General features: G+C 40.1%; 2 protein-coding genes across 2 annotated transcripts in view; both read right to left on the bottom strand.

Annotated features, from left to right (window-relative positions):
* Nucleotides 1–20,000, bottom strand: part of LOC138005105 (unconventional myosin-VIIa-like) — a 47,686-nt gene that overhangs the window by 22,980 nt on the left and 4,706 nt on the right. Inside the window, exons 5-15 of the mRNA XM_068851387.1 lie at nucleotides 17,967–18,154; nucleotides 15,214–15,335; nucleotides 12,972–13,114; nucleotides 12,015–12,197; nucleotides 11,609–11,693; nucleotides 11,061–11,137; nucleotides 10,677–10,865; nucleotides 9,842–9,912; nucleotides 9,680–9,758; nucleotides 8,479–8,610; nucleotides 6,798–6,933 (exon numbers count right to left, since the gene is read on the bottom strand). Coding sequence (XP_068707488.1) covers nucleotides 6,798–6,933; nucleotides 8,479–8,610; nucleotides 9,680–9,758; nucleotides 9,842–9,912; nucleotides 10,677–10,865; nucleotides 11,061–11,137; nucleotides 11,609–11,693; nucleotides 12,015–12,197; nucleotides 12,972–13,114; nucleotides 15,214–15,335; nucleotides 17,967–18,154 — 1,405 coding nt within the window. The remainder of the gene's footprint in view (nucleotides 1–6,797; nucleotides 6,934–8,478; nucleotides 8,611–9,679; nucleotides 9,759–9,841; nucleotides 9,913–10,676; nucleotides 10,866–11,060; nucleotides 11,138–11,608; nucleotides 11,694–12,014; nucleotides 12,198–12,971; nucleotides 13,115–15,213; nucleotides 15,336–17,966; nucleotides 18,155–20,000) is intronic.
* Nucleotides 271–3,448, bottom strand: LOC138005115 (adenosine receptor A3-like). Its single transcript, XM_068851395.1, has 2 exons — nucleotides 3,364–3,448; nucleotides 271–1,334 (listed from the first exon to the last, which is right to left on the bottom strand). The coding sequence occupies exon 2, from the start codon at nucleotides 1,316–1,318 to the stop codon at nucleotides 413–415; it is 906 nt and encodes a 301-aa protein (XP_068707496.1). The 5' UTR covers nucleotides 1,319–1,334; nucleotides 3,364–3,448; the 3' UTR covers nucleotides 271–412.

Genomic DNA, 20,000 nt, shown 5'->3' with positions numbered 1-20,000 from the left:
ATTGTGGTTGTGTGGAAACAAGTTAACACCTCACTTCCGGTTGCTGTCTGAGTCTCAAAAACGTCACATGCTTAAGCTCCTTAATAGAACTCTTTAGCTTGTACGTTTTGTATCCCCATTTTAGACCACGTGATCAGTGCGTGATGTTCCCAAGGGAATTTTCCTTTTGTCTTTTCATAAGTTATGCGTACATATACACGTGCATAAGGCTGCATAAGGCTACATTTGAAAGAAACAGTTCCCTAGAGTAACATCACGTGGTCTGAAATGGGAAAGCTAAAGAGGTCCGTTACTCGAGAGTGCTCTAGACGGGCATTCAATCATCTTAACCGCTTTCGCGCAAAATATTTATTTATCTGGTATCCAACTTTGAATGGTCAGAATCCAGATCATTAACGGAGAGTCATGAAATCTAAGCATGTGATTTAAAGCCTAACAATTTAAACATGGCTTTCTCAAACTCTGGTATTCTAAATGCATATAAAATTGGATTTACCACTGAGTTGGCATAAGCTAAGGAGACCAGAAAGAAACGCAAATGAAGCGTTTGACCGGAGAACGCCCAAAAAGGTCGTTTTGAAAAAATAAGAAACCAAAAAAATATGTATGGTAGCATCAACGTTAGCGATACAACCGTCACAATGAACAGTGTTTTAGTCAGCTTTCTTTCTCTGGAAACAGCGCCATGGTGCTGAGGACGTTTCCCGAAATATATTTTCACAACGATCGCTGAGTAAGAAACAAGGATAATAAAAACACAACAAACCAATAATGACAAATATGAATAAAACTCTCCGGGACTGCCTAATGTAAAAATAAAGTCCAAGAACATGAACGCAGAGCATAAGGCAGCGATACACCAAACGGCCACAACGGCTGCTTCAAAGATCCACTTTTGGATAACTCTGTGCTTCAATGGACGAAACGAGGCGTGCATCCGCTCTAAAGAAATAGCAGCGAGGTTTGTCACCGATGCCATTGTAAAGACGAAGAGCACAGAAATTAAAATGCTTTCCCCGGCGGGAGACAAGTAGTGTTTCCATAGCCTGCAAGAACGTCCCGAACTAAACAAATCTATGCTCAGCGAGATTCCCCCAACACACATGTCTGCAACTGCCAGGTTGATTACCAGGTACATGCTGCGCCTGCGAAGACTGGGCTCTTTTAGGTACACAACGATTGCGAGGGCATTGATTGTTACTATAGCAACACCCTCCGTGCAGAGAATTGTAAACCACGCTATGCACGCTGATGGAGAAAAAGTCGTCAGTTTTTCTTCATAAATCGTTCCATTTTTCTGATCAAAGGAAAAATTCATCGTGTTATCGATCCACCTATAGGAAGAGATTGTGAGAAAACACTGAGCGGATTATATCACACTGTGTTTCAGTTCACAACTTAGTATCCTTTAGTTTCTGACCACTTATTGTTGAGTCGGAGAGGCTAGGACATTACTAAACAGCGAAACATCGAAACGAAGTACCAAAACACCATGTATGACCCCACCATACATTGAATACTAACCGACAAAAGTTGAATTTGAGATTAAATATCCGTTATTGCTCCTAATCTCAGTCTTAATTAGAGCACTTTCCTTCTGTCAGAACTGGCCGGCCAGACCCGACAGTTTGTAAGGACTGAAATGCAAAGGAACACTTTCATGATAATCCCTCGAATTCTTCTTGAGGTGTATATATCATCCTCGAAGTGTGTTAATTTGAAGGCGTTGTAGAGTTAGTCCTTCTAAATGCCCAGTCTGGCCGGTCAGTTCTGCCAAATGGAAAGCGTCCTTAATTTTAATGAATTAGGAGCGAAAACGGGCCTAAAACGATATTCAATCTCAAATCCAACCTTTTGTCGGTTAGTATTCAAAGTATGGTGGGGTCATACATGGTTTTTTGATGTTGCGCTGTTTCGCTGTTTCGTGGTTTAGTAATGCGTTAGAGGCGACGAGTAACCATAAGTGGAAGGTCCGGCGGAATTCCCCATTGGAAAGTCTCGGTTGATTTGGGAATCTTCTAAATGTCAGGGAAACAAAGGGTACAATCCTTACTTCATAGGGATCCTTAGCTCATATTCTTATTCTTTCATAATAATTCTCCCTTTCCACCCAGTGGCTTTAGATTACTTGCATAAAAGACACGTTTCAGGTTCCGGCAACAATAGAGACTTCAATCGTCCACCCATTGTGGAGCTTTTTTAAGCTTTGTTTACAAGCACTTATGTCACATTTCTTTTGAGGATTTCTTTGTGAAATGCGACGTTTAAAACGGGCCTTACACATAAGATTTCGACTGAAAAAAAAACTTGCTTTCATTTCTATAACAAAAGATATAAAAAGTACTTATTTTTTTTCATTTCTATTCAAAGGCGGTTTAAAATTTAGTTTTACACTTTGGAGGTTCAAACTTCACGTATTCATTGCAAAGTAATTTGCCAATTCCACTACATCGTAGTATTATTAAATAAAATTAAATGCCTTATTTTCGAGAATCATAGTGCTTCCGCTTGTTCTTATTGCTAATACTGTAAACCACTGTGATTCAACGAGGCGATGAAATCACGCCGGAGTATCAGGGGCACCCAACGAATCTGTTCCTCACATTATCTGTTCCCCAGAGGAATCTTGCTGGCTGGCAAAAATACAGGTGTTTCGATTGAGCTGGCTGGGAAATTTTGTTATTGATAGAGGTTTTGACTGGGAATTACTGACTTTTTCTAGCATTTCAACCCGTCGGCGAACTGGCTGTAGAAGCTCTAAAGACTGAGGACGACTAAAAAAAAAAAAAAAAAAAACCCTTCCTTCTCACAGAGAGTAGTCACAAACATACGACGGCCGGTCAGAGTGATTGCGCTTGCGGAAAAAACCTGTTTTGTCCCGCTTTTGTCGCTTTTGTTCGGTCGTTTTCGATCGAGGGATTTGAAAGCGCGCGGAATTCCTGGCTGGGAAATAAATTTGATCAGCTGGCTGGGAAACCAACCAATTTTATCTAGCTGGCTGGGAAATTTCTTTTGTGTCTTGCTGGGAAAAAGGAATAGATAATGTTTTCCCAGCAACACTGAAAAACACCTGAAAATGCCCTAATAACATTTATTTTTCTTAACTGGGGTATAATAATACATTTTACAACAAATTGGTCGTTGGGTGCCCCTGGAGTATAAATGATCCGGCGAAAATCTAATTTTCTTGTCAGCAAAATTAAGCAACTAATTTGATGATACCACAATAAGTACTTCGCCTCATAAAATTTTAAGTCGACAATAGGTAATAATCAGAGTAATAATCAACACACACATCTTGTAGGTAGAAGTCTCGTATAAATACAGGCTTTAATTTTTTACCGGTTGAGATATCACGCTTACCTTCAAATATCGAAGCTGCAAATCAGCAGTATCCAGGGACAAATCGTAACAAGTGAACGCAAAAACTGTGAGTGAAAATCCTGCCAGCAAAAAACATAGGATCTCGGCAGAGATTTAATCAGCAGCTGAAGTGTTCGGTGCACAGTGACTTGCGTGTACGTGCTCGTGCATGCATGTCTTGAATAAGCTGATTCTGTGACACGTTCTTCAAAGATGACCGCTAAATACCAACGAAGGTATCAAACAGGGCACTAAAATCAGTTGAAATATTAAACACGGGTAGCCTTAAGGACAACAGTTAGGCTGCGGTTAACTGTACAAATCAGGGATGTTCACAAGAAACATCTCATTTTCATCGTAGCGCCATTCAAACGATCGCGATGCATATAATAACACAGGTCATTCATATGCAAATAATTGGCCGGGTATTGTGCCGTTTTGCAAAATAACAAAAACAAATATAATAGTGAATAAAGAAACTCGAAGCATTTCAATGAAAAAGCTAGGAAAAGTGTGACCTCTTGCAAGGATTCGTTGTCACATGGAGGTGTTACTAAAGGAACAACTGTGGATCGCGGCAGGGGCACCCAACGTCAATTTTCGGAAAATATCTGTTCGGAAGACGATTTCAGATCTAGAATTTTCGGAACATTTCTTGTAAAATTTCTTGCTTGCCTGCCTGTCCTAGGATTTTCGAACATCTGAAAAATGGTCTAATTGCCCATTTTTAACGGATTTTTACCCTAAAAAGCTCACATAGAATTGAGGGGAGCCTTTTTCTGGCTGAAATTTTCGAAAAGGTAAGTTTTGATCCCTATAATTTTCGGATCACAAGACTTTCAACTAGGAAATCGGAACAGATAAAGAATTTTTAGGGCATTAAAATATGCCTATATCTACCGTTTAAATACCAAAATACGTTTAACAATGCTATGTTTAAGTGGTTTGGAACTATATTCTCGTTGGGTCCCCCGGTCGCGTATCCTCCGGAACCCGCGGAACCACTTCAAAATACGCTTTTTTCCCAAAACAACGCTAGACTATTGTTTCTTCGAAGTTTTAAAAATTGCACAATTTTTTTGTGTCGTGTTTGTCATTTTCTTCTGTAACTGGCTCCCTAAACCGTAAGTTGAAACCACCTATTTCAAAAAAGGAACAGATGTGTTGTGTTGAATCTGTTAAGTTTTCGTTCCACTTGGAACTTATATTCAACGAACATTTTCTGTATATCACTGTAAAGCCTGGTTTCCTTGTGATCGTCCGAATCGCCCCGATCGCCCCGATCGCCCCAGTCGTCTGAACATCATTTGAAACGACTGGGGCGATCGAGGGGATACAGACGATCACATGGGAAGCAGGCTTTAGATTTATATCTGCAAGGTGAGGCAGTGTGGCCTAGTGGTTAGGGCGCTTGCCTTGAGATCCAGAGATCCCGGGTTCAAGACCCGCTCTGACCACTCGTTGAATTTGTTCCTGGTAGTCCCTGGTTCAACTTCCCAGCTGCACTTGTAAATAGCCAACTGGTTTTACTCCGGCCAGTTCAGGGTTGTTGTTCAGGGTTGTTGTTGTGTTCTGTCGTTTCGTTGATTGTGTTTCATTGGCCCTGAAAAGCCCGGGGGGGGGGGGGGTACTCCCTCATAAGGGCTTAATGGGGACGTGCGGCCAGCCAGGGTATGTTTTTCGGGATTTTTGTCTTGAACAGGGTATCGAATTTATCATTATTTGTCTTAATCAGGGTATTGATTTATCAATTTTTGTTTAAAACTGGGTTAAATGTCTTAAACAGGGTATCAAAAATCGGAATTCTGTCTTAAAATGGGTACGAAAATCAGCGATATTTGTCTTAAACAGGGTCAGGGTATGAGGGGCCGCGTCGCACCTCCCCAACCAAGGATACATCGAGTACCCCCCCCCGGGCTGAAAAGCCCCTATGGGGAGCGGTCAATTAAGTATGTATGTATGTATGTATGTATGGTGGTGATGTACCCTTATTAAAAATTACAAGTGACTAGCCAAGAAAGCAGTATTCCAGTTTGTAATGTACTAATCAATTCCAATTGCGCCCATATTCCCCCCCCCTCCCCCCCTTCCCTGGCATTTGACAAGAGGATGGTTCTGCATAGTGGGGAATTTGACATGAAACGAAACGCGTACGGGCGGGCATTTGACTATCGACAAAAACGTTGGTCAGCGGTCGCTACCTAGAGAATTTTTTCACGGGAATTTCCCTCGCCACAATTACACGTGTGTCGGCTTTTTACCAGTATCTTGGTTTTTTTTTTTTTTTTTTAAATGTAAAATACCGTTTTTTAAAGTCTGGAATGAGGAAAAAGCCAACCGTAAAGCGGTTGTAGCCGCTGTAAACGTTGAAAGAGGTTTTTGAAGCAGTTCTCCAATTCTTTTTACTTCATTTAAAATTGCTTCTTGCGCGGAGCGTGGGGTATTTTCGGTCCTTTGTGAGGCCCTAACCGGTGGGGCATTTGACGGTGTAAACTGTCAACATAGGGTGCATTTGACCTTTTTTTTTTTTTGTAAAAGCCAAATGCCCAGGGGTAACACTTCATTAACATTTACGTTACTATATGTTAAACGTGGTTGTAGTTTTTCAGTTGATTTTCTGACTTATTTCTTTTGTTCGTGACCTTTGATTTCTCTAACCGGTTTTAATTAAAAGTCAGTGATATTATTATATTAATATATATGACGAAAGCTTTGGTTACCCTCTGGCTTTAAGGCCACTCATCTCCAGAGTTAAGTTCGACCAAGGTCGAACCTAGGTTACTTTTAAAGAGGTGTCGTGTGAACGCAAACCTGGGTCGAAGCCGCGTTAATTTTTAAATTGACACATGGCATTGTACGTTTATCCATCGAACGTTGCGCGCGTATTTGATCCCACCAATTTCTGCCTCTTGACTTGCAACACGTTTATCGGGGGAGGTTGTTTGGACGCCATTGTGACAAAAGAATGACCAGGTTGTCGAATGTTGTTCGGGCAATTCGAGATCTCTACTTCAGATGGGTGGTGAGCCGTTTTGGGGTAGAAACTCGACTGTTTTTCATCCGCTTTCTTCTCTCTAAACTCTACACTCTAATGCCAGAGATTCGATTATAAACATTCGCCTCGAAATCTCCACTATGAAAAAAGAATTGCCGTCTGCCATGTTGTGGCTATATTGCTACATTCAAAGTCCTGCTCTGAAAACTAACGCGCAAGCGTGTAAAAACAAACTCTGGTTCGACCCAAGGTACGCTCTCACATCAGTTTTCTGCACTTCTCCGTGCGAACAAAGTAGGGGCGAACCCGGGTCGAACCTAGGTTAGTTTATACCATGTGAATAGGGCTGAAGCAGGAGGTTCAAGGCCATGTGCATGTGGTCTTTACGACCAAAACATTTTATGATAACTGTGGTCGTATTTCTTAATTCTAATTTCACCTGTGACGTCATACTGAATTGTTCCTGCGAAGTGAACCACACCGAAACGGGCTTTTGACTGTGATTTGCTCTTGACAATGCAGCTACTATTACCATGCTGTAAATTGAGCTTGTGCAGAAACGACTCGTCACTTCCCTGGAAAAAAAACAGTTATACAAATCCAGGAAAGTGATGAAATGACCAGATACACGATTAAATGTTAGTACACATGTAATTTTTTTCATATTTGGCCTTATCATTGGTGGAAACTCTGGTTCCTGTAGAAGCTTGCAGCGCGAGCAGCAGTAAATCCAGGAGACTAAGTTCCTGTGGCGCTGCATTGATGTGTTTCCCGTAATCAACCAAGGAAAGCACAGACCATCTGCGATCCTGGAAAAAATCGCTGAGGCCACTGGTCATCCTAGTTTTCAAGCGTTCTTTACGCTGCCTTCAAACTACGCACATTGTGAATTGCTATCCTTTTTACAATCCACTAACGAGATGAAACTAATCATCGTCAACAGAATAATTTTACTAACCAAGAGTACTCTTGAACCGGTATAATAAATTATTTATATATTTGAATAATCTCCCTATATGTGCATAAAGACAGTATTATATAGAGGATATTACATGGCCGCGCGGAGATACGAAATTTCCCTTAGAGTATCGTATAAACTCTTGTTCTTAGGCCATCGTAGCTTGATTAAGAAAATAACACAAACAGCGGTGATAAACATACGAAACGTCAAGTTTTATAAAAATGCGTTGGAATACAATGTTTATCACCGCTGTTTGTGTTATTTTCTTTCCCTTAGAGTGTTGAAAAATACTTCACGAGTGAGCGCAGCGAACGGGTGAAATGTTTTTCAATACGAGAAGAGAAATTTCGTATCTCCAAGCGATCATTTAATATTCTGTTTATTATATAAACCCCAATGAAATACTAAATCATTTCCCAAAAGGCATCAATAGGCGCGATTTTCATATGCAACCATAGCAACGGCGATCTTTCCACGTGTGAAAATAACATGTTATCTTTATGTGTGAAGTTATCATGTTTTCGCGCGAAAGCTCACTTGGTATTTCATTGGTGTTTATATATAATAAATCATTATATGCAGCTGAAAATACTGCATAGTTGTATATAATTTATAATGTATAGTGTACCAAATGAAAAGACGTACACACATAAAGCTCACTTGGTATTTCATTGGTGTTTATATATAATAAATCATTATATGCAGCTGAAAATACTGCATAGTTGTATATAATTTATAATGTAATAAATAAATGTAGGTTAGTCGTAATGTATGTTTATATGTGTGTGTTACCATGTTTTTTTAAATAATGGGTACACATTGTGTATTCTATTTATCTTCCTTAACTTTTAAGTCTTTTCAGTCTTTTCAGTCTCCGCTTGATGGCCCTTAATGAGCTCCTGCTGGAGCTAAGGAAGCCACTGAACAACCAATGAGATAATTATAGCGATACTTTTTGTTTACAAACATTGACGTCACATTTCTTCTGATATTCAAATTTGACATCCACGGAACAAAAGAAGTCATTGTTTCAACGGCCAATTAGGTTCTGGTTGGCATATTAGGGAGCTTAAGCACGCACGTTTTTGAGACGCAGACGGCAACCGGAAGTGAGCTGTTTTCTCTTTTAACTTGTCTTCACACAATGTTATAAAATTACCTGAGGAAACCTGCTTTCTTCGTCCATAAGCGCAAAGCAGTTCATAGGTTTCCGTGCCAAGGTATCTACCACTTCTTGATTATCAACAAAGTCTATGGGACTCCAGTCTAAACCCTCGCGACTGTATTCGGCCTGCAAATTAAAAATGAAGCCTCTTGGTGGAAAGCCAGGTATTCTTTTAATTTACAGGAAGCAAAGCTCCCCCCCCCCCCCCCAACTCCCATCCCCCTCCCTTTTCCAAATCTTAAATCGTTACATGCAAATGCCTTAAATACCTGATTTACAACCCATTGGCTGTCTACTTGCCCATTTTCTTCCTTTTCTTTACCATTTCTTTCTATCCATGTGTCAAATTGCTTGTGTGTGTGGTAAAATATTGACTGTTAATTTTAAACGATATTTTAAAGCAAGAGTTGAGTCAAGTTGAGTCAAATGAAACAAAAGAAATATTCATTCAATAATAGGTCGTCGTTTATTAGCATTTTTTGTTCCATTTTGATTTTTCATCTCCGATCTCTTCAAAAACATATGTCGCCTGGTGAAGACAATGTTTTGCATGGAGTCGATTTTTCATTGAACCTTATTTAGTATTTCCGAGTTCACGTCTGTCTCCTCTTCAAAGCGAGTCTAAGAGCGAAGTTTTGGCGATGGAAATTAGTTCTACTTTAAATAAGAACGAATTAACTAATCTCCGTAAGAAAAACTTTGCACTAAGATTCGCTTTGAAGAGGAGGCAGACATGAACTCGGAAATGGCGTATAGAGCGTTTTAAAAGACGTCACGGCGGCCATGTTAGTGTTCCAAAACAAAGAAATGTTGGCCATGATGGTGTACCAAACTAATCCTCCAGTAATCGAATTCTATTTTTATGCAAATACTTTCTTTTGTTTTGGTAATCCAATATGGCTGCTGGTCACGTGAGTGAAACGCTCTATTAGATGAATCCAAAGTTTACCTAGCAAAGCCGATTAGCCAATATCAAAAATACCATAATACTCTTTGTTTGTCCCTCTAAAAGTTTGCATAAGAATTGTTTCCAGTTTCTCTTGGGACCATTGTAAGCCCCAAGAGAAAATAAAAACAATGCTTATGCAAACGTTTGGAGGAAAAAACGAAGAGTATTATGGTATTTTTGATAGTGGCTAACGTGATATTGCTTTGCATTTATCTTTAAGAATCGTCCCCAGTCCGCCTCACTCACCTGTTCCATTTTAAACACGTGATCAACAAAGAAGCTGTGCAGTTTCTCATTCGCATAATTAATGCAAAGTTGTTCAAAACTGAGCAGAGAAAAACGGGAAACAAGCATTAGAATTTTGTAGTTTATGTATGGAAAAACTTTCCGTGAAACTTCTTTACTGACCTGTTTACTTCAAAATTCTCAAAGCCGAAGATATCAAGAACTCCAAGTGATACTCGGCCCTCTGTGTCTTCCTGTTGATTTTAATTTAGCACATGAATAAGAACATTGTTAAATGAAGATGCAGTTTGTTGCACTGATCACTTCGGTCTCGATGTAGTACATGTCACGAGTGTAATGTACATAACCTTTAATTATACACCGTGACCTTTAAAGATTGAAGCTCGAGGGGACGTCGGGAAGTAACACTGAATTCAAATCACGAGTAGGCTACCGGTTGGCTATTTAAAAAGCGAATACATTTGATTTCGGAATAACTGAGTCGTAGGCAAATCCACATGGTGATCACATGGTGGTCATTCGCCTGCAAATCAAGCGCCCCTCACCACTGCACTGTGCCGCCTCCCTAAATAATCGAATACTGAGCAGACAAAACTGCGCAACGCAAAGGAGATATATGCAGCTGGCCCCAAGCGCTAGAAAACTCGTCAAGCGAGACTTCGGACGCTTTCCATTTGAAAAAACTGACCGCCTAGAGTGGGCATTTGGAGGGACTAACTCTACAACGCCATCAAATTAACAAACTTCGAGGATGACATAGACTCCTCCAGAAGAATGCGAGGGATCATCATCGTGCAAGAGTTCCTTCAAATTGTTGGTTTTTTTTTTTTTGAAAACTGATGGGTCTGGCCGGCCAGTTCTGACAAAAGGAAAGCGCATTTTTGGTTACAACCTGTTTACCTTTTATTGGCTGAGAAGGTGGCTCGAGTCTATCAAGTCAGCCGCTGAGCAAAATAATGCGTGCGAAATCCCTTTTATGGCTCAACTGTGAACTTACCATAGGTTTGCCACATATCGAAGAGTTTATTTTTTGGACAATCCAAATAAATAGTCGGCTGTAGATTCCCTTCACAAAAGCATCCCTTATATGTCTTGCGCTCTCTTCTCCGATTGGAGAGTAGATTAGCTCCCCAGAGGCGAAGGTGGATCTGCTTGTAAAAGCCTCGTGAATTTTCTGTGACGGTATCTGTTGAAGAACAACGGCGGACAATCATTCCTTGCCTGCGAGCAGACTCTCTTCTCGCGGAGCCTGCTAGCAGACTTGGTCGATCCTTCCTCAAGAAATTGACAGCTATACATGTTATTAAAAAATCTTTTTCTACATATCATGTCAAACCAACCCTGCTCCAGAGTTTTCTCAACGGTAAGCAACGTGACGAACCTGTAAAAGATGAGCAACTGAGGCGACGCTGTCATCAGTGGAAATCGCACAGGCCTCCATATTGTCTTGAATCAAGGCTAACGAGTAAAAGAAAAACACCGCTTTGAAATTATGTCATAGGTTTCGAATGAGACCCTTCTAATGTGGCCTTTCCTTGGGAAACAAGGGAACTTGGCTAATTTGAACTGAGGAACAAAGAAAAAATATCTTAGGGAACAAGGGAACATAAACCCCTTAAGGGATGAAAAAGCTGAGAACAAGTCTGAAAGCAACTTCGGGAACACGCTTAAGGGAACACAAGCAAAATAATATTTAAAGGGAACAAGGATAATTTTCCCCGTCCTGGCAGGGCCTCTCTAATGATGATGATTAAATTTTAATAAAGTTTTGAAATTCTACGTGCCATTTAAGAGACCTTCGGAGCTTGTGCTTCCAAAACACTGATGTTCAATTCAGTTATTTTAGCTCTGATTTGAGGATCAACAAGAAAACTGGATAGCGTTTTCAATGAGATTAGCCACTAGGAAATTTATGTGATCGTATTTTACCTTGAAAGCGTAAATTTCCTAAATGTAGAATGGCTGCAAGTAAAGTAAAGAGGATGCTGGTCTCTTTTTCGGAAAACATCAACACCTGAAATACCAAACACAAATAAATCAATCTGCAAATGTAAGCCGAATTTTTTTAATGTCAGGTGTCATTTCTTTCGGGGGACTGGACCAGGCGTGATTGAACAGAGCACGCGAGTTCAAGAAATAAATAAATAAATAAGTAAATAAAGTGCAGACGAGAAGTAATTTTACTTCTTAGAAAGTGTTTCAATATTGTTTCATAATATACCAGTGAGATTACGAAGCTGTCTACGAACTCGTTGCTTCTGCAAATCTTAACTCTTCTCCCTGGATTTGTTTGAGCCTGATTGAGTGTAGTGCAAAAGTTCCTTTATTAAATTACCTTCATAGCTCTTCTTATGTCAGCAAACTGTTGCTTGTCATCCATTCCCTCACAAGCAAGACAATTCCCCTGGGAGAGGTAGTGATAATCCTTTGCCACTGTCAGATGGAGCCTGGCCTTCTCATCCGCTGTCAATCCAGCAAGCAGTCGGTAAAATATATGATAATTCCGCTCTTCAGGCATCTGCAAAAAAGTGAAGACTATTCTTTCGTGGCGTTCCCCTAACAGAGACGGCGACAGCGCAAGAGAGCAAAAATATGATTGGATGAAGGACGAAAAAACGGTCGTCTGCACAAGTCGCACGCATTTAAGTATATTTCTTTGTCGTATTCCGAGGAATGTGAGGTTTTGGCGACCACATGAGCATACGACGGTAAATTGTTCCATTTAGTCTTAGGAAGCTTCGCCCATATGGTACAATGAGGAAGATGGTACACGAAATTCTTAAGATAGTGCAAAAAATCGTTTTCGTTGCCGAAGCAGTGTCGTTTCTAAACGACCTAATTCCTTGCTACTTTACTTTAGCAGATTATATGATCATAACGACAGACTAAATTTAAATTGTAAATGTTTTTAATCCAGGGGCCATATTACAATTAAGCGTGGTACGATCGTCCGGGTGAGAAGGACTCTGTATCGGATGACATTGACTGACGTTTCGACAACTGGAGAGGAATCTTGGCACTGAAGATGACTTCCGCTCAGGTTGTCGAAACATCAATCAATGTCATCCTAAACAATCCTTCTTAGGACCACACTCACTTGCACGATCCAGTACTTCGCTTCATTATGACAAAATAGCGATATTCATTGTTTATAAGCAATTCTCTTGACATTTAAAATTTGCCAACCACAGAACAAAAAAACCTTTGTTTCGACAACCAATAGATCTCTGGTTGGCACATTAATGACAAAAGGCCTAGCTGACGTAAAGGTGAGTATCGCTATTTACATTACCTGGTAAACGATTCTAGATTTCTCCAGTAGATACTGCTCAATCCTTGCTCCTTCGATTAGTGCATTCCGGTTGAAGTAAATGTTGATATACTTGCCAAAGCGACTGGAGTTATCATTTCTTACTGTCTTTGCATTACCAAACGCTTTAAAACAAAAAAATAACAGCTACTTAGCTAATTTGTAAAAAGAATGGAATAAACCGCAACCATTTGCTTTATTAGGATTGCTCCGAAAATGGGATGTGATACACTTTATCCGATGCTTCGACATAATACGCGCGGATTTCTTTGGGGTTACCTATATTTGCGGCTTCCAAAAATGCATACATTGCATAAAGACTTAATTGACCAGTCCCCAATTTCTAAGAATTTGCTATCGAAGGGAGGACCAAAGTCAGCAAAAAGGCCTAGAATCAGAGAAGGACGCTAATGAATATAATGCACCTTATTCCAAAACAGCCGCCATTTTAGTATTCTGTTTCCTTGCAAATTGGCCCTTTTGGCCTCTCTTTCAAACGTAAAATCCAAAAGGGCCAGTTTGCAATCAAACAAAAGAATACTAAAATAGCAGCCATTTTGGAATAAGGTGAATTTGATTCCCGGAGAATTAGTTTGGCACGCCGAAGTGGCAAAACTGACGTCATGTGTCGTACATGCGCCTTAATCATTACGGTCTCTTAGCTCGCTCGTTCTCTTATCGTTTTAAGGTGAAATGACGTAACAGTGATATAATACAGTTTACTTTACCTCGAATCCCTTTGTTTTTTCATAGGGGAGTAAAGGCATAATCCCGTCCTTAAGTGTCTGAAACGCTGGGTGCGGCTTTGATTCTTTAAAGGAGAACTGAAGGCCAAATTCACCAATTTTTCCAACATTGTTTTTGGAGAAGCCTAATATAAGTAAAGTTAAGTGTGTGTGGTTATTTCTTCTCGTTTTCTGTTTTTTTTTGCGAGAAAATTACGTGCGAAGATGGGCTTTTCCCGCTGTTTCTGCCTTTTCAGCGCGGGCTCAAAAACTAAATCAGCACCCTGCTGTGACGTATAATATGGGGAAGAGAGATTTCGTAATCAAGAGAAACAAGTGCTGCTGTGGATATTTTCTTCGTTGTTTTGCTGTTTCTTCGCGGACGCAATATCCAAGACAAACATCAATCAAAAACACTGCTTCTAAAAGTGGGGCGCTCTCGAATGTCTTCCCCATATCATACGTCATAAGTTGCCAAAATGACCGCTGACTCCTCCATTCTGAGCCGCAATGCTGATGGCCCAAAGTCGAAATAAAAACATTTTTCTAGGTAAAACAACGGATATGCCAGAAAAAAAGTTGAAAACATTATTGTGCATGGTCTAAAGTGTAAATGAAAAGTGCTTATTTTTTTGCCTTCAGTTCCCCTTTAAAGGAAAGAGGGGAGCTAATTAAGATGCAACGGGTTATGTATTGGTATGCAAGGGGGTTATGTGACTTATTCCCTTACATATTAATACATAAAAAACCCCCTCCCCCTCCCTGAGACAATATCCTCAGCACAAAAAACCGAAGTCACCAGCAACCAACTCGCTCTCTTTGAATTCAACCAGAGATAGCTTTCCGCTGTATCAATTTCCAGAATACTGCCTCCAAAACTACTTTGAGTGTCACAAACACTTCCCTCTCAGAATCGCTCGACATCGCTCAGCTTGCAACTGAAGACTACAAACAACTAACTGGAAATTAAAACTTGAAACCATGCAGCAAACAACTTGAATGATGCCAAATCCATTGCGTTACAGAAATGAATATCGAATACCCGTAATCGGTAATTTTTGGTCAACATCAACAAAACAAAACAGCATGTGCCTCGTTAGCACACCGGAACACTTTTTAGTTTTTAAGGAAAAACAAGTTGAACAAAATGGACAATAAATACATTATTTCATCAATTTGTTCTGGGGTCGGTTACGGAATTCTCGCTAAAGTAAAGATATGGAGTGTTTTCACTCACGTGGCCAGACGTCATATTGGATTACTGAAGCAAAAGGAAGTATTTGCATAAAAATAGAGTTACTTTAATTCCCGTAAGATAAGTTTGGTACACCATTATTGCCGCCATTCCTTTTTTTAGGTCAAAACACTCTGTAGACCAACGGCTCGGGGTTATGTGATTTACTCCCCACGTCGGTTGCCCTCGGGCAACCCTCAATCGAGGAGAATATATGAGATAACCCCTCGCTTCATAACCCTTCAGGCCTATAACTCTCACATACCTTCCAAGATTGGATTCGCGTCGAGAATCTGTCGATCCAGTGTTGTTTTTTGACCGCTGATAGTTGTTAGGTAACGAAGAATAAGTTTGGTAGATTCTGTTTTTCCAGCGCCACTTTCACCGCTAAAAGAAACAAGAGAAAATAAACCGCAAGTCTGACTAACTGTTTGACAAAATTAGACTTGAGAAGTAACACATAGCCAGGAAACTAGGTTAATGTAACGGTTTTGACAGATCAAGCTCTTTTTAGACGAGTTCTAAATAAGATTTGACTTGCACAGGTGACCACCTCCAATCCCATTGGTAATAATTTCTCATGCAAGACTTGTGATTAGCTGGAAAGGTCTAGTTTTGCGAGAAAATAAATCTAAAATTAATTCGGTTTGTAACATCGTCGTTCCACAAATACAATGAAGTTGTACACTCTGTAATGTATTGACAATAATGTAATGTAGTATACGGACACCAGAAGTTATGTCAAGAGTGTCTGCTAGGCCTTATGGGTATCGGGGGCCATGCTTTCCGGTTTTTGTTTTTGTTAAGTGTTGACAGCCCTAGCTTTTCGCAACCTCGTTCCCAGGGTTCTCTCCTAACAGAACCCTGGGAACGAGGTTGAGCTTTTCGGAGTAATTGGTTGAGTTCTTGTCTAGTTTAATCTGCGTGGTTCATGACCTTTAATGGCAGTTATTACACATGTACACTCCTAGTCTCGATCCCAGTTATGGGCTCCTGTACTGAGTTTCCCGATAGTATTCTTCTACTCTCTTCAAGAACATACAGCACATACTTTTGATAGCATCAGAAACCCATAAGGGTTGAAACGTGTAACGCGCGTTCACAGCTTCCGAATATTCAGTGCCAACTGATTTGTTGAATGTTTCAGTGCTAAGTACCATATTTGGAAACCCTTCGCTCTTGTTGTTCCAAATATGGTACTTAGCAAACGGAATATTCAGAAGCTTGTTTCCCAGCACACAAGGGACCGTTACACGTTTCAACCCTTATAGGTTTCTGATAGCATACATGCGTATAGATATGTCTGTTCTCTATCTCGGTATAACGATCTTAAAGAGTTACTTTCCAAAGCAATCAATTAAGAGGTAATTACGGAGCCACTAATAGACATTGTCGAGGAGCTGTTACGACGGCTCTATTGTTTTGACAGAACTGAGTGAAGTCCAATCCGGTCTGTGATCATACGAGTGATAACAAGATCCACGGAAGTCCGGTATGTCTATCACGGGCGATTACACACCGAATTGGACGACAAGATGTCCTCTTACCAATTAATCATAAAAAATTACAATTTCCGAGAAAAGTAGAAGAGCCAAGTTATGATCATGAAAGAAAGGGAAGATTTGCATTTAAAGACTGATAAAGGAGGCATAATTATAACTTGTTTAATTAATTTCCCTCTGCAAGAAAGAAAGAAAGCCCAATTTAGGAGTTTGTACATTGTTTCTATGGTGATCGAAACTAAGGTTGTAATTGGTTGATTTAAACTATAACTTTGAATGTGATTGGTTGATTTAGACTGCAACTTTGAATTTGATTGTTTATTGAACTGTCCGATAACTACTTGGCAAGTGAATTAGTGGAAAATAGCAGTTTTTTTTAATAATTACAATCGAGGAAATTGTAGTTTTTGTGATTAATCAGGATACCATCTGGAGCGTGCAACTTCCATACAGCGTCTGTGAAACGGCGCTTTCCCAAGTAGGTTAATTTTTAGAGTAGCCCTTTCCGCGAATTAGGTCAAAAAACAGAGGCAGTTCCGGTTCGGTGACCCTATGACGTCAGCTTAATTTCTTGTAATTGGTCATCGGGCTCCTGTGGGAGTCTCATTCGCGGGAAATTCAATCTAAAAATAAATCGGTCTGTGAAAACGCCGTTACACGAACACAGTAGAGTTGTAGGCTCCGGGTCATGAGTTCCTGGATTAATTAAATTATATATGTACTACAACTGCGAAAATTGAAAAACACGACTTGAAGATCATTTCAGTTTAAGCTGAAATTTAAGCAGCTGCGAAGACTGAAGCCTGTAAAGAAACGGGGTTAGGGAGTTTAAGCGCGCGACGTTTTTTAGGGGCGCGGACGGCAACCGGAAATGAACGTTTCGCACGCCAGGACAGTAGGGTCTCCCAGATTTTTAACGTAATCATCTCTAATGGAGCACTCGGCAGGGAAATTTGAAAAAAAAAAAAAACCAGCGATTCAGAAATTAATTTATTTCGGACAAAAACGATTACTTGGGAAAAACATTAGAAAATTGATACCACACATTATCTTCTGTGCTATCAAGATTTGTTTTCTTGGAAACGGAATTAGACCAAACAGGTTACTATGAGCTATTTTTCTTGGGTGCTTACCATTTAGCCAAAAATCCAGAAATTTCGGTTTTAGGTCAAACGGAAAGTTAATTTTCCGGAAAATCTTTTCGGTAATTGTGGACAACCCCCAGAGGTGGTCCTCTTTTTCCGTTCGGAACGGAATTCGCGAAATGCCCTTACCATTTGCGAGAATCGTTCCGTTTCCAGGCCCTTTCTCACAAGATCGAGTAAATGCGGGAGGGAATGCTGTGTACTGATTGGTAAGCGCCATTCTCATCCAATGGGTCATTAAATTCGGAAAATCGCTTCCTTTATGCAATGATCATTCCATCCGGATTATTTGTCTAAATGCCGTAAGCACCCCTTGTGATTTTCGAGTAGTTGTAGCAATATCTTCCTTCCTTTTAAGACGATCAATTTACCTGATTATAATACTCTGGTTTTGAAGACGCCTTTTCATGGAGATAAAAGCATGTTGAGCGGTGGAAAAAATGTGTGGCGGTTTGTCGACGGTGTCAGTAAGCTGGTTGTAAAAGTTGATGTGATGTTCTCCATAGATTGGGTACGCCTGATAAGGATTGACTGCAACCAGGACCATGCCTATATGTGTCTAAGGATAAAAGATAAATTGAACTGACGAATTTGCCATCATCGTACATAAAGCGCAATAGACCGAGCGATGTCGAGGCTTGGTTTTGATAAGCATTTTTTTTGTCACGCTGCAACTCAACGCAGCTTTTGCCGTGGCCAAGTTGCAGCCAAAAAAGTCGAACGTGTATTAAACTGAGCTAAGTTCGATTTCAGCGTGATATAAAACGCACTACGATGTGTCACCACGACATCGCAAGGATACGCACTTGCTCAAAAGTTAAACCTGCTTTTTAAAGCAACAGAAATTGGATCGAGTTTTTGCGACGGCCCGCGGAAATATGTTTATTTATCACATCCTCCATTATGCCATTTCTGACAATTACAATCATAAGTTGCAGAACACGGAATGATTCCCATGTGAATCTATTACGTGGCTCTGATATATCCTTGTATCCTGTGATCGATCAAGTATGGAAACAATGAAGTTCTTTTCAACTGCAATCTCATTTCATTATTGTCAATTTATCTTAGTATAGTTATTTTAATAAACCGTCTTAGGAGTATTTGATTATGGATTCAAGATTAAAGGTAAAGATTAATTACAGGGGCACCCAACGACCGATTTGTTGTAAAATGTATTATTATACCCGAGTTAATGAAAATAAATGTTATTAAGGCACTTTCAGGTGTTTTTTAGTGTTGCTGGGAAAACATTATCTGTTCCTTTTTCCCAGCAAGACACACAAGAAATTTCCCAGCCAGCTAGATAACATTATTTCCCGCGCGCTTTCAAATCCCTCGATCCAAAAGGACCGAACAAAAGCGACAAAACCGGGACAGAACAGGTTTTTTTCCGCAAGCGCAATCACTCCGACCAGCCGTCGTATGTTTGTGACTACTCTGTGGGAGAGGGAAGGGGTTCTTTGTTTGTTTTTTGTTTTTTTTGTTTGTTTTTTTTTAAGTCGTCCTCAGTCTTCAGAGTTTCTACAGCCAGCTCGGGTTGAAATGCTAGGAAAAGTCAGTAATTCCCAGGCAAAACTTCTATCAATAACAAAATTTCCCAGCCATTTAATCGAAACACCTGTATTTTTGCCAGCCAGCAAGATTCCTCTGCAGAACAGATAATGTGAGGAACAGATTCGTTGGGTGCCCCTGTAATTAAAAGATCATTGAGTGGTAGAAGGTCGAACTCGAAAGAAAAATGTTCAGACTCCTTTTGGGGCATTTTTGGCTATTTTTACTACGGGCACCCCAAGCTCAGTGTGAGCATGGCCGAGAAAAATATAAGGATTTGTATGGGAATCCCGATAAAAAGCTTAAGAAGATAATTATATGAAAAAAATCTCAATTAAGAAGTCTAACCTTGTTGCCATTGGGGATAGCTTCCTTCATGTGTGGTTGTTTTCCAGATCCGACGAGATTTGAGCCATTTTTCAATTTCTGGGTTGTTGACAGTTATAGTAAAATACCAACGCCGGTGAGACTAAATTCTCAGGAGTCACCAATTTGAGTCAAATATTCCTGGATAAAATGTTCCCATGGTCACAATTCCACATCAGAATCAATTGACAAAGATTGAACTTTCATCTCCACCCATCATTAACGCAATAGCGGTACTGCGAGCAATATCAGGCGGTGAATATTGCAACAAAAAAGCTTTCGAAGGAGCTGCTTTGTCACCAAAGTGGCTACGGCTTCGACCGTTGATAAAAAATTGAGCCTTACCGGGGTGGCAGTCAACCACAACTTTCTTTATTCCTCATACAAATCCTTATATTTTTGTCGGCCATGCTCAAACTGAGCTTGAACGGGCTTGTGTTTTTACTGGATTCTGAAATTTTGACCCTTTTCCTAAATTATTCTAT

This window comes from Montipora foliosa, chromosome 1 (genome assembly GCF_036669935.1).
Source record: "Montipora foliosa isolate CH-2021 chromosome 1, ASM3666993v2, whole genome shotgun sequence".
NCBI classification, from domain to species: domain Eukaryota; kingdom Metazoa; phylum Cnidaria; class Anthozoa; order Scleractinia; family Acroporidae; genus Montipora; species Montipora foliosa.
Note: the sequence above shows the minus strand (reverse complement) of the source record. Positions and strands in the feature narration are given on the sequence as shown.